Source organism: Geotrypetes seraphini, chromosome 11 (genome assembly GCF_902459505.1).
Source record: "Geotrypetes seraphini chromosome 11, aGeoSer1.1, whole genome shotgun sequence".
Taxonomy (NCBI): Eukaryota; Metazoa; Chordata; class Amphibia; order Gymnophiona; family Dermophiidae; genus Geotrypetes; species Geotrypetes seraphini.
This window is the reverse complement of record NC_047094.1, coordinates 28,246,548-28,259,051: the sequence shown is the minus strand read 5'-3', so window position 1 is coordinate 28,259,051 and position 12,504 is coordinate 28,246,548. Positions and strand designations below refer to the sequence as shown.

At 44.5% G+C, this 12,504-nt stretch overlaps 1 protein-coding gene across 3 annotated transcripts in view; it reads right to left on the bottom strand.

Moving 5' to 3' along the window:
* KNOP1 (lysine rich nucleolar protein 1) overlaps window positions 1-12,504 on the bottom strand; it is a 69,532-nt gene that overhangs the window by 32,495 nt on the left and 24,533 nt on the right. For 2 of the 3 annotated variants that reach the window (XM_033962942.1, XM_033962943.1), the window contains exon 3: window positions 6,826-7,309. The exons of the other annotated variant lie outside the window; for it this stretch is intronic. In XM_033962942.1, the coding sequence (XP_033818833.1) occupies window positions 7,004-7,309 (306 nt within the window). In that variant the 3' untranslated portion in view covers window positions 6,826-7,003. Of the gene's footprint in view, window positions 1-6,825; window positions 7,310-12,504 lie in introns of those variants that run through there. 3 annotated transcript variants of the gene reach the window in all.

Here is a 12,504-nt window from a genome sequence, read left to right as displayed (position 1 = left end):
ATGAAAAAAAATAAGACGTCTCCCCAAAATAAGTCCTGTGTTTTTTGGACAAAAAATTAATGTTTGTCTTATTTGGGGGAAATACGGTATAAGAACAGCCTTACTGGGTCAGACCAATGGTCCATCTCGCCCAGTATTGTCTTCACAATAGGCAATCCAGGGCACAAAAACTTGTCCAAAACCCAACTAGTAGCAACATTTCATGCTACCGATCCAGGGCATCTGTCTCAATAGCAGACTATGGACCTTTCCTCCAGGAACTTGTCCAAACCTTTTTTTTAAAACCTGCTAAGTTAACTGCTCTTATCACAACCTCTGGCAACAGGTTTCAGGGCTTAATTATTCTCCGAGTTGAAAATATATTTCCTCCTATTTATTTTAAAAGTATTTCCCTGTCACTTGAGTGTCCCCTAATTTTTGTACTGTAATGAGTAAAAAAATTGATCCCCTTGAACCCATTCTACACCATGCAATGCACTACTTATCAAATTAGCATTTTATTGGTCATATACCCTGCTGGTCACGTTCCCTCTAATAGGTTGCCTTATCCCTCTGCATCACTTGGATTATAATGCACGCTGCCCTTGTAGTTAAAGGCAAAGCTTCAAGCAGACCTAGGATAGTAGTGTATTTGCTGCCACTGCTTCATACCCACCTTTAACCTTTATTTTAAAGCAATTATGGTACATCAGCTGCAGTTTCCTCTCCTCAAGAGCGCTGCTCACCTTCTGACTGTTCAGCTTTGCAGTTTTTATGCCTTGTGATGAAGCCTCCAGAGTGCGTGTTCACATCTGTTATACTTCCTTGACTAAATAAGTTGTGCTTTAAAAAGGACTCTCTCCCTTTTTTGTTTTAACCACCAAAGAAAATCAGTCCTGTCTTTTATGTACTCTAGAGCTGGAGGCACCACCAGGCCAGTCGGGTTTTCAGGCTAGCCCTAATGAATATGCATGAAAGAGATCTGCATATAATGGAGGTGTCAGACATGCAGATCTGCTCCATGCATATTCAATAGGGCTATCCTGAAAACCCGATTGGCCTGGTGGTCCTTCAACTCTAGAGTACATAAAAGACAGGACTACCGCTCCTGTTCTTCCCCTCCCTTCAGTCACCGCTGCCATTCCTATTTAAAACGGCCTGCTGAGGTTCGCGGCCGGCTGTAGCGAACCTCGCAGGCCGCTCTCCACATGGTAGCACGTTCCCTCTGACGCGATCGCATCAGAGGGAACATGCTACTGAGGTGAACAGCGGCCTGCGAGGTTCGCTACAGCCGGCCGCGAACTTCAGCAGGCCGTTTTAAATAGGAATGGCAGGCAAGACCCCCCCCCCCTTCCCCGCCGCACCAAGGCCCCGGCAGTCGCGGGCTGTGCGGACGTGTTTCCTGAGTTTTCGCCTCCCTGGTATAAGATTAAATCCCGATCGCGTAGATCCAACCCAGACAGAAAAACAGGCACTGGCAGTCCCGGTCCCAGGCGGCAATGCAGTTTCTCCGTCTCCTCCCTGCTCCTCCTCACACACAACCACAATCAGTCACAGCGTTCCGTCCGAATGAACAAGCGGTCGGCTGTGCGCCGGCCTGCCAGCGTGCACCTGCGCAACAGTGAGAACCAACGAGCACATACACCCTTGCCCTCTGCGCGAGACGGTGAGCCCACGAGCACATGCCAGCCCGCCAGCAGCAGCCACTTCGTTGGCTCTCAAACTGGTCAGGCCTGAAGAAAGCCGGCAAAGAAGTGACCCTGGAAGGTAGGACTGTCTATTGGCTCTGCAAAATAAGATTTTGCAAGGGAAGGGGGTATAATGATGGACAGGGAAAAGCCAAGCCTGCAAATGAAAAATGGGCAAGAACTGCATGTCTATATATATATATATATGAGAGAGAGAGAGAGAGAGAAAAAAAAGTTGACAGGTAGCAGGATACAGATGTTTCAGGCTTGGTAAATAAGGGGAGCAGTGAAGGGGTGGTGGTGGGCACAGGGGAGGTAAAAGGAAGGGAGAATGGACAGGGGGAGCAGGCAAGGGGTGGTGGTGGACAGCCGAGGAAAAAGAAAGACAGAAATACAGAAGCAGGCTAAGGAGCGAGAGAGAGAGATAGAAATAAAGACAGACACACACACATATATTCTAGCACCTGTTAATGTAACGGGCTATAAGACTAGTATTTAATAATGCTCACTATCCCTAAGAAAATAAATGGAAAGCATGACATTCTAGATAGCCTTAATACAAGACCCCTTCCCTATTTTTAAGGTGGCAACCAAAGGCTGACTGCAACCAGGTTTTTTTGTTTCGGCCAAAACCAAAATGGAAACTGACCTTGACCTGCCACTGAACAGCACCCACTGCCTCTGCCAGACAAAAGATTTACCTTAAACCTTGGTTTAAATGGAGTAGGAGCAATTCCTAGTTGCTCCTGCCCCTACTATCAAAATTACTTCCGCAATCTTTAGTGACAGCCATTTTGAGCTTGGAGCTGGCATAGGCAAATCAGAGAGGGAGGAACAGCACTTCCTGTTCAGGGAGAGATGGACAGACAGCTCTATTGGGGAGACGACAGACAGTCTTCAGGTTCAGCTAAAAATGCACCAGCCTTTTTTTTAGCTGAAATTTAAATGATGCCAGTTTTGATGTTGAACCTACGGTATAATTCAGTTGGCCTCTAGTGTCCACTTTACCCCTGAAAGTGTATACCCCTATAAAAAGTTTGAGCTAGAAAGGCCTGTCTGTTTTCAGTTCTTTGGAGAAGGGGGGGGGGGGACAACTTATGAGAAAGCTGTAAACTTTGCCCCTGTCATACACTTATCTGTGTGTTGATGTGCAATGTACACACTTTGTTTATACTAACTCTGGAGCAAGTATATGTGATAGCCCCCACATTTCAGGTACTGTATATTCTCTACCACATACACTGGTGTGTAGAGTAGATGCCTACCCATGGCACCCTATTATAAAACTACCCTACCCATCTCAACTCTCTGGTAAAAAAATGTTTTTTTTAGTCTTCACATGTTGAGGAAAGTGAGATCCTGCTTCCGCCAACAACATTTTGCTGTCTTTGTAAAATCAATCATTCTTTCCAGACTGGACTATTGTAATTCCATCTATCTAAGTCTAACCAAGAAAAGTCTTCAAAGACTTCAGCGGATCCAGAACACTGTGGCTAGGTTGATCTTTGCAAAAAGCAAATTTGATCACGTTTCCCCACTTCTGTCAAAACTTCACTGGCTTCCAGTGATTTCTAGGGTTCATTTTAAATGTACCTGCCTAACATTCAAGATCCTACATGGCATTCTTCCTCCCCTAATTCCACTATCTTGGAATTCTCCAAGACCTGACATTACCAGATCCACCCAAAAACTTAAACTATCTTTCCCCTCATTAAAAGGCGTCATCTATGCAGGGAAATCTCTTTTCTACAAAATCACTGAGGTTTGAGGAATAACCTTCCTGCTCTGCTGTGGAATCTGGGCTCCTTCCAATTATTCCAAAAGCATCTGAAATCCTGGCTTTTCTGAAAAATGTAAAGCTCATCATCCCCTTTATAATCACTAATTCTTATTATTTGCTTCCCTCATTTATTAAAGTACCTGTAAACCGTGCCGAGCTCTATCTTTATGGAAAGGATGCGGTATATAAACTTAAGGTTTAGTATAGTTTACTCTCCATATGTAGAGACATCAAGTATGATAATGACAGTGAAACGTAACCATCCATATTAGTAAATGTGAAAGTAATGAAGAAACAAAAAAGTCTTGTGAAGAGATGAGTCCAAGGTCAATTAGGGTGATGGTCAAACAACAAAATAGGATCCAAGATCAGACTCTCGTAGGCTTAATCGGCTATTTATTCAAAGCTGTCAGATCAGTGCCATGCCCAAATTTTCATACTCTTGTACATTTTTCACATTCTGTTCTCTAAAAATGTGTATAGGAGTCTGTTTCACTGGTCTGAAGTGCCATTGATTTTTTTTAATTTATTTATTTTTTTATGAATTTGCCTGTAGTTTGCAAAACAAGACCCAGTTCACTGACTTGAACGTTAAACATTGTTTTGTTTTGATGACTGTGCTGGCAAGCCCTTGGAATGTAGCTGAGTTAATTTTAGGATTGTGAGTTTGAATAAACAGTTTATAGAAGGCATTTCCAATACCTCTCAATGACCCACGCTTGACTTGAGAATTGAAATGGCTGACGAGTCCAATCTCGATTGACCTTAACACTTCATTATGTGAGGGTCACATGCTCTTAACATTCAAACAAATGATTATAAATTGTAGATGTTTATTTTTAAGCCAATTAAAGGCTCTATGAGGGTATTAAATTTCTCTGAATATTAGTATTTTTGTGTCATGAAGATAAATTTCAAGAAGATATTTTAGTGAATTCTATTTTTTTTTATATAGGACATTAAAAACTGTTTACTTTCTCTCAAGCAATAAAACTCATTCAGTAATGTTAATGAGTTAACGGCAGCAAAACAGAAGAATCCCTGCTGCTGTGGCGTTGGAGCTCTGAAACGCTAAGTCAAATTGCATGAACAGCACTGGATTGCACCAAAGAGACTAACTCACAAGCATCTCTATCCCAAACTCTTGGGGGCTATCAGACTTTACATTTTCAGGAGTGAAGTGAACACTAGAGGCCAACTGAATTACAGGTTCAGCATCAAAACTGGCCCAAAATCCATAGTCAGCCTCGTTTAAATTTCAGCCAAAAATGCTGGTGCATTTTTAGCTGAAACTGAAACTTTGGATTGTGTCTGTCCCCCTCTCCCCAAAAGAACTGTCTATCCATCTCTCCCTGCCTCACTGAACAGGAAGGAATGTTCCTCCCTCTCTATGAATTGCTCTTGCTTATGCCAGCTCCAAGCTCAAAAATGGCTGTCGCTAAAGGTCTCGGCAGCCATCTTGACCAGGGCTGGTGTTGGGAGGGGGGGGGGAACAGGGCCCCCATGGGCCGAGATGTCCTTCCCTTCACCCTGCCTCAGTCCAAAGCCCATGCCCTCACATCTTTTAAAATGTAAAGGGGGGTCACTGGTATGGTAGTAATTTTCCAACACTGTTCCTCTGCCATGGTCTGCCCCCTGATGCAACTTCCTGTTTGTACTTGAGCAGACCATGGCATAGGAAAAGCGCTGAGGCTTTGCTAGAGAATCACTAGCATGACAGCGATCCCTTTAGATTTTAAAAGGTGAGGGGCAGCAGGCTTCAGACCAGAGTGGGGAGAAGGAAAGTTCTTGAAGAAGCTGATTTTAAATGATTTTAGAGGAGTTGCCGTACAGTGAGAGATTGGAGAAACTGGGCCTCTTCTCCCTTGAAAAGAGGAGACATGATCGAAACATTCAAAATACTGAAGGGAATAGACTTAGTAGATAAAGACAGACTGTTCACCCTCTCCAAGATAGGGAGAATGAGAAGGCACTCTCTAAAGTTGAAAGGGGATAGATTCCGTACAAACGTAAGGAAGTTCTTCTTCACCCAGAGAGTGGTGGCGAGCTGGAACGCTCTTCCGGAATCTTTTAAGAACATAAGAAGTTGCCTCTGCTGGGGCAGACCAGAGGTCCATCCTGCCCAGCGGTCCGCTCCCGCGGCAGCCCATCAGGCCCAGTGGACTCTGACTAATTTTGTAATTTACCTCTAATCCTGTCCCTATAACCTTACCTCTACTCCTATCTGTACCCCTCAATCCCTTTGTCCTCTAGGTACCTGTCCAGACCTTCTTTGAAGCCCTGTAGCGTACTTCTGCCTATCACATCCTCCGGCAGCGCGTTCCATGTATCCACCACCCTCTGGGTGAAAAAGAACTTTCTGGCGTTTGTTCTAAACCTTTCCCCTTTCAATTTCTCCGAGTGCCCCCTTGTACCTGTGGTTCCCCTTAGTTTGAAAAATCTGTCCCTATCCACTTTTTCTATGCCCTTCATGATCTTGAAGGTTTCTATCATGTCTCCCCTGAGTCGTTGCTTTTCCAGGGAGAAAAGCTTTTTCAGTCTGTCAGTATATGAGAGGTCCCCCATACCTTTTATTAGCTTAGTTGCTCTTCTCTGGACTCTCTCAAGTACCGCCATGTCTTTCTTGAGGTACGGCGACCAGTACTGGACACAGTACTCCAGGTGCGGGCGCACCATTGCACGATACAGTGGCAGGATGACTTCCTTCGTCCTGGTTGTGATACCTTTCTTAATGATACCCAACATTTTGTTTGCTTTCCTTGAGGCTGTGGCGCACTGCGCCGACGCCTTCAATGTTGTGTCCACCATCACTCCCAGGTCTCTTTCAAGGTTGCTCACCCCTAGCGGTGATCCCCCCATCTTGTAAGTGAACATCGGGTTCTTTTTCCCAATATGCATGACCTTGCATTTCCCTATGTTGAAGCTCATTTGCCACTTTTTGGCCCACTCTTCCAGCGTTGTCAGATCTTTTTGGAGGTCTTCGCAGTCCTCCATGGTTATGACCCTGCTGTATAATTTAGTGTCATCCGCAAATTTAATAACCTCACATTTTGTTCCCGCCTCCAGGTCGTTAATAAATATATTGAACAGGAGCGGTCCCAGCACCGACCCCTGTGGAACTCCGCTCTTGAAAACACCCTCCAGGGTTTCAAGACTAAGCTGGACAAGTTCCTGCTAAACTGGGACATACACAGGTGAGGCTGGACTCATTTAGAGCACTGGTCTTTGACCTGGGGGCCGCCGTGTGAGCGAACTGCTGTGGACCACTGGTCTGACCCAGCAGCAGCAATTCTTATGTTCTTATGAAACTAATCTAGCTCAGAGCCTCTTTAACTGCATGTTTGAAATACAGCTCACAAGTAATAAAGAGGATTCATATAAATTATACAAATTTTAAATGTAAAAACAGATCTATCCAATACCAAAAAGAAAAAAATTGGTTACAGGTTCCATAAATACAAGTAATTTTGGAACTTACGTAAACATTCAGAAAAGCAGTCTTCAAAGTCTGAACATGAGCAGACTCTTTTCCAGGAACTTTTTACAGGCACTAAGCTTAATCAAATTTTATAGACCTAGACATAGTTTTGTCTATGTAGAATATTTGATTTGTTTTAGGCTGGAAGCCAAGACCTGCTCCTCTCTGCTGCTTCAGGTTCTGGGCTTTGTCAAACTCCGTTTGCAGGTTCCGCTCTAACTTCTGCTCCCCCGTCTTGTCTAAAGCCATGTTCGCCTTCTTTTCCACTGGTGACAGGGATGCTGGTAGACTGGACTTCTTCAATCCACCCATAAGTTTAAAAAATTTCATCTGCTGGTCAGGATTTTCAAATGATGCTGTACTCCACTGCCCAAATTTTGTAAACTGGATACAAAAGAAAAAAAAAAAAAAAAAGATCCAGCAGTTTGTATGAAAACAGTCTGATCCAAAGAAAGCAAGTTATTTTAGACTTTAGAACAGGGGTAGGGAACTCCGGTCCTCGAGAGCTGTATTCCAGTCGGGTTTTCAGGATTTCCCCAATGAATATGCATTGAAAGCAGTGCATGCAAATAGATCTCATGCATTTTCATTGGGGAAATCCTGAAAACCGGACTGGAATACGGCTCTCGAGGACCAGAGTTCCCTACCCCTGCATTAGAAGTACATGAATAGCAGCAGAACAAGATTCTAATGTATTTCATCTCCAGTAGAGGTGCTGTCAAGTTTTGGTTATTTAGTACTGCCATATACTTGTGTGACCTGGAGGGTCACTAATGGAAACATGATATAGACATAACTAGACATTTGGGGCTGGATTCTGTATAGGGCGCCCAGTCTTAGCAGCTGCCTAAGTGGCTTTTGAGTCACATGGGTAAGAATCGTGTCTGTCCTGACAGACACCTAACCCTGCCAATTCTCTAACTGGCATCCCTGTCACAGGCGCCGGATAGAGAATCACATTGCTACTGAGCTGATCGCCACAAGGGAATCTCCCTGTAGCGATCAGTTTAGCGGCTGTGGCAGGGAACCCATCTCCCTTCTGCCAGAATCCCCGAAGCCCCTCCCCCCCGAATGTCTGCGGCAGGAGAAGTACCCAATTAACTCCTGCCCCCCCCCCCCCCAAAGACATCACCAGGCAGGATGGATGCCCACTCCCTCCTGCCGCTGGCCCCATCATCCCTCGAACACCCCCAAGATCCCCCTACCGCCACCCTCACCCCAAACGCCCCTATACCTTTCTCTGTTAGCCGGCAATAGGGATGCCCACTCCCTGCCAGCAGGCCCTCCTCCACAAAATGACAGGCCTTCCCTTTGCTATAGGAGGGGCCTTAGGCACCTGGGCCAACTGGAGTCTTAGGCCTCTCTCCCAGAATGCACTGGAAGTGACTTAAGATTCCGATTGTCCAGATCCTTTAGGCCACCCACCATGGGAGTGGCCTAAGGGATCTAGTCAATCAGAATCTTAGACCACTTCTAGTACATCCCAGAATGCACTGGGAAAGAGGTCTAAGACTCTGGTTGGCCCAGGTGCCTAAGACTCCTCCTATGGGAGGGGCCTTAGGCACCTCCCTGGTGCATCCCAGGATGGGTTCAATTCCCACTGCAGCTCCTTGTGACTCCAGACAAATCCTTTACCCTCCGCTACCCCAGGTGCAAAACCACCTTAGATTGTAAGCCCACCATGTAGTGGTAGTCAAACTCCCACTTTTAGATTTTTTTTTCTAAAAGACAATCACTGAACGATTTCATTTTTGTGGTGAGAGAGCATCATCATAGCAGTGTTCACAAACAATGGGCCTATTTCTGAGTGTAAAGAAAGATTAGGGTCTTCTTTCTAGTAGACATACACTTTATTCCTGAACCTGTGGGTAATCAATCCCTTCTTGCGAGAACTCTTATAGAGAGCCACATTAGCATTCTTTGGCTCTGTCTCCCACCCCTTTGGGCTGTCCTGTAATTCCTCAGTTTGTACCATAGCAGATGGTCAGCCCTGGAGAGGAAATACTATAGGGAGGGGTATGGGTACTCTTCATGAGAAACATGTCAGTTCTACTTATATCATTACCATATAACAGATAAAACAAAACTTAACCATTTGCAATACGTAACAAGGTGAAAACAAACAAGTCACCACCTTGAGAGCAACCTGCAGTCACGTCCTCTATCCTTGTTAAAGCTGGCTAAAGGAAAGAAACAAGATGTCCAGGTTCCCCAGTACATTCAAGGCAGTAAGCAGGCAAATGAACATCTGACAAGAGTGGGCTTCAGGAATAATCTCTGTTTACTAGAAAGAAGATTACCGGGGAAAGAACCTAATCTTTCCTTCTAATGTGATACACTTAATTCCTGAACCCGTGGGACATATCAAAGTAGTCTGAGTTTAGGGCAGGACAGATGAGCCTGCTAACAGAACAGATGATCCAAATGCAGAGTCCTCTTTGGCCACCATGTCCACCCTGTAAAACTTCATGAACATATGGAGCTTTCTTCCGGGGACATTGCTGAAGATTCTGCCCCTGAAGAAGCCTGCAGTAAGAGATGCCCCAAGATTTGGATCCTCCCCAGCACTGAAAAGCTTCACTAACGGTCTTTAATTTATAAATAAAGACAAGCTCCTACCATTTCACTTGCAGAGAGACAACTGAGTAATTGGAGGACAGCCCAGAGGGATGGGAGGCAGAGCAAAAGAATGCTAATGAGGCTGTCTACAAGAATTGTCACAAGAAAGGGTTGACTACCCAAAGGTTCAGGAATAAAATGTCTGTCGCACTAGAAGAATATTAAGAGACAAAATAGAAGTTAATACTGTATTATTAGTCAAATGGAAAGATCTCCTGGCTTGTATGACATTAATTTACCTTTCAAATATTTTGGGACCTGTTCCAGAAATCACTCTGTACACCAGTGAAAGAACTTGAAAAGGAATTCTGAAAGCTAATGGCAGCCAATGAAGTTTCAAGAGCCGGAGGTGACCCACTCATGACTTTTCAAGTCCAGTGTCATTTAATTGTAGCTACGTCTGTATTTTGTACAAATCGCAGCTTCCTCTCTATTCCACTAAAAAGAGCATTATAATAATTCAGGCATCAAGAATTGTTTGCATTATTAAATGCTTTGTTAGCAGAAGAGAGCATAAATTACAAGTCTGTTGTAGTCACTGAACAGAGAGATTTTTACAAGACGGCGAGTACAGTGTTGAAAATAACCCCACAGTTAGTACCTATGGTGCAAATCCATCTACACTAGCCCCATCAAAACTACTGAAGGTGGGTAATATGTTGATAAGTTCACCTGAACTAAATAATAAAAAGGAAGTGGAGACATGAGCCCCTCTACACTACAGAGACAAGGTTGCACACATGCGGCCATGCTGTCGTTGATGATATCATTCTTATTGTTTGCATGTTGACACTATTTAAGGATTATGTGCTGCTGACCATACAGCTGGATTCTGTGTTAGGAGTCACTGCCCAGGAAAAGGATCTAGGTGTCATCGTTGAGGATACATTGAAACCCTCAGCTCAATGTACGGCGGCTGCTGAGAAAGCAAATAGAATGGTAGGAATGATCAGGAAAGGAATGGAAAGCAAAGATGAAAATGTTATAATGCCCTTGTATCGCTCTATAGTACGGCCATACAAGGATATTGAGATCCCGCGGGCAGGCGGATCACAAAAGGGGGCATGGCCAGGGGAGGAACATGAGTGGGACATGGGCGTTCCTAAAAGGCACACTGTTATAGAATATGCCACAACTTAAGCACAATTATTAAGGCCTTGTTTTCACTGGCCTAAAAGGTAGTCATGCAAGTGGGCACAATGTGTGAGTGTGCCTAACGAGTTGGTTTATAGCATCGCACTAACTGTCATCTTTTTTGATGCTGATTTTTTAGGTTACATATATAGAATTTGGCCCTTATTGCTTAAATCTGGGTGCCCAGTTATATAATTTCCTTTAATGTGTGTAGGAGGGCTGGGGGGAGGGGGGAACATATTCTACAGCAGGGCACGTCTATAAAATGCCCAAAAAGTACCCATAAAGGCAGCAGAGAGACCTACAATGGTCAGTGATTTTTTTTTTTTTAAATGCTGACCACTTCTGCCAAAGTTATACCTGCATATTCAATGCCAGGCTAGACCTGGTCATCTGCATTAAATAACTGGGCATGTGTGGACAGGTTCCACTTAACCATTTAAGTGACAATATTCAACCCTCAACAATTAAAACAGCCAAAGACAGAACTGGTTTGGATAAGCTGGAGTAGCTCTTAAAGCAACTCCAACATCTGGAACCTAAGGATAGTACCAGGCAGACTTCTACGATCTACACGTCTCCCGCCAAATTTGCGGGTTTAGGACTCGCAACTTCATTTATTCATGAGTTTCTAAATCCTGACCCACCCTTGCCTCCCTCCCAACTCCCAGACCTCTTCACACTGTGCCTGGCAGCCTAGTGGTAAAGTGGGGGCAGGAGCGATCTTTCTACGCTCCTGCCCCATGCAAAGCAGTCAACAAAAATGGCAGTTGTGAGTTCCCATGGTCTCATAAGACTACAGTGGGAACTCAGAGCAGCCATTTTTGTTAATGGATAAGCAGGGGGTGGGAGTGTAGGAAGATCGCTGCTGCCCCACTTCACCGCTAGACCACTGAGTAAGGTGTGGAGAAGTGCAGGAGGGAGATGGGGGGTGGGTCAGAGTCAGCCCTAAAAGTTATTCGCGAGCCGGCTCTGCCCCTAACTCTTGCAAAGAAACACAATTTAATCAAGCAGAACAAAGACTCAGCATTCCCGCAGGGAGATCCCTCCGAATGAGTACAGCGTACAAACAATCCTACAGCCATTTCCCATAGCTATGGAACCGACTACCCACACAGATCAGGTCGCTAGACTCACTAATGACCTTCCGCAGAGCAGTAAAGACCTTCCTCTTCCGCCAATTGGGCCATTATAAAACTGCCTCCTCAATATACTTCTCCTAGTACTCTTCGCTATGACCAGTCTGGTCTCTAGAATAAGCTCCGTCATTGTCTACTGTAACCTATTTGTTGTCATGACTAGTCTGTTTTCAAACGATTGTGAATGTCTACTTGTAACCTGTTCTGAGCTTCTGGGAGAATGGGATAGAAATTGAAATAAATAAATAAGAATTAGTAATGCATGTGAATACATAGCAGACTGGATGGACCGTTTAGGTTTTTATCTGCTGTCATTTACAGTGTCTACTATGCAGGCCTCTTTAGCCGGTTAACTTAACCAGTTAAGAGAGGACTATGCCATTTATACACTTCTCCCTCCGTATTCGCGGTTTCAGCAATCGCGGTTTTGATTATTCACGGTTTTTAGCTTGCTGACTCCCCCCCTCCCCCCCCAAATTACATCAGCTTGCATAGAGAAATCGCTGATTCCAAGTGTTTACAGAGAAAATCACTGATTCCCAGCACTTTCTTTACCGGGTTTTGCCTCTCCTTCAGGAACAGGCCAGGTCTTCCGAAAACATCTGAAAACTTGGCTCTTCTCCAAAATGCAATGACCTCTCCCTCATCGATTTACTAATTCCCTCTAAGCCTCTCTTTCTACTTTTC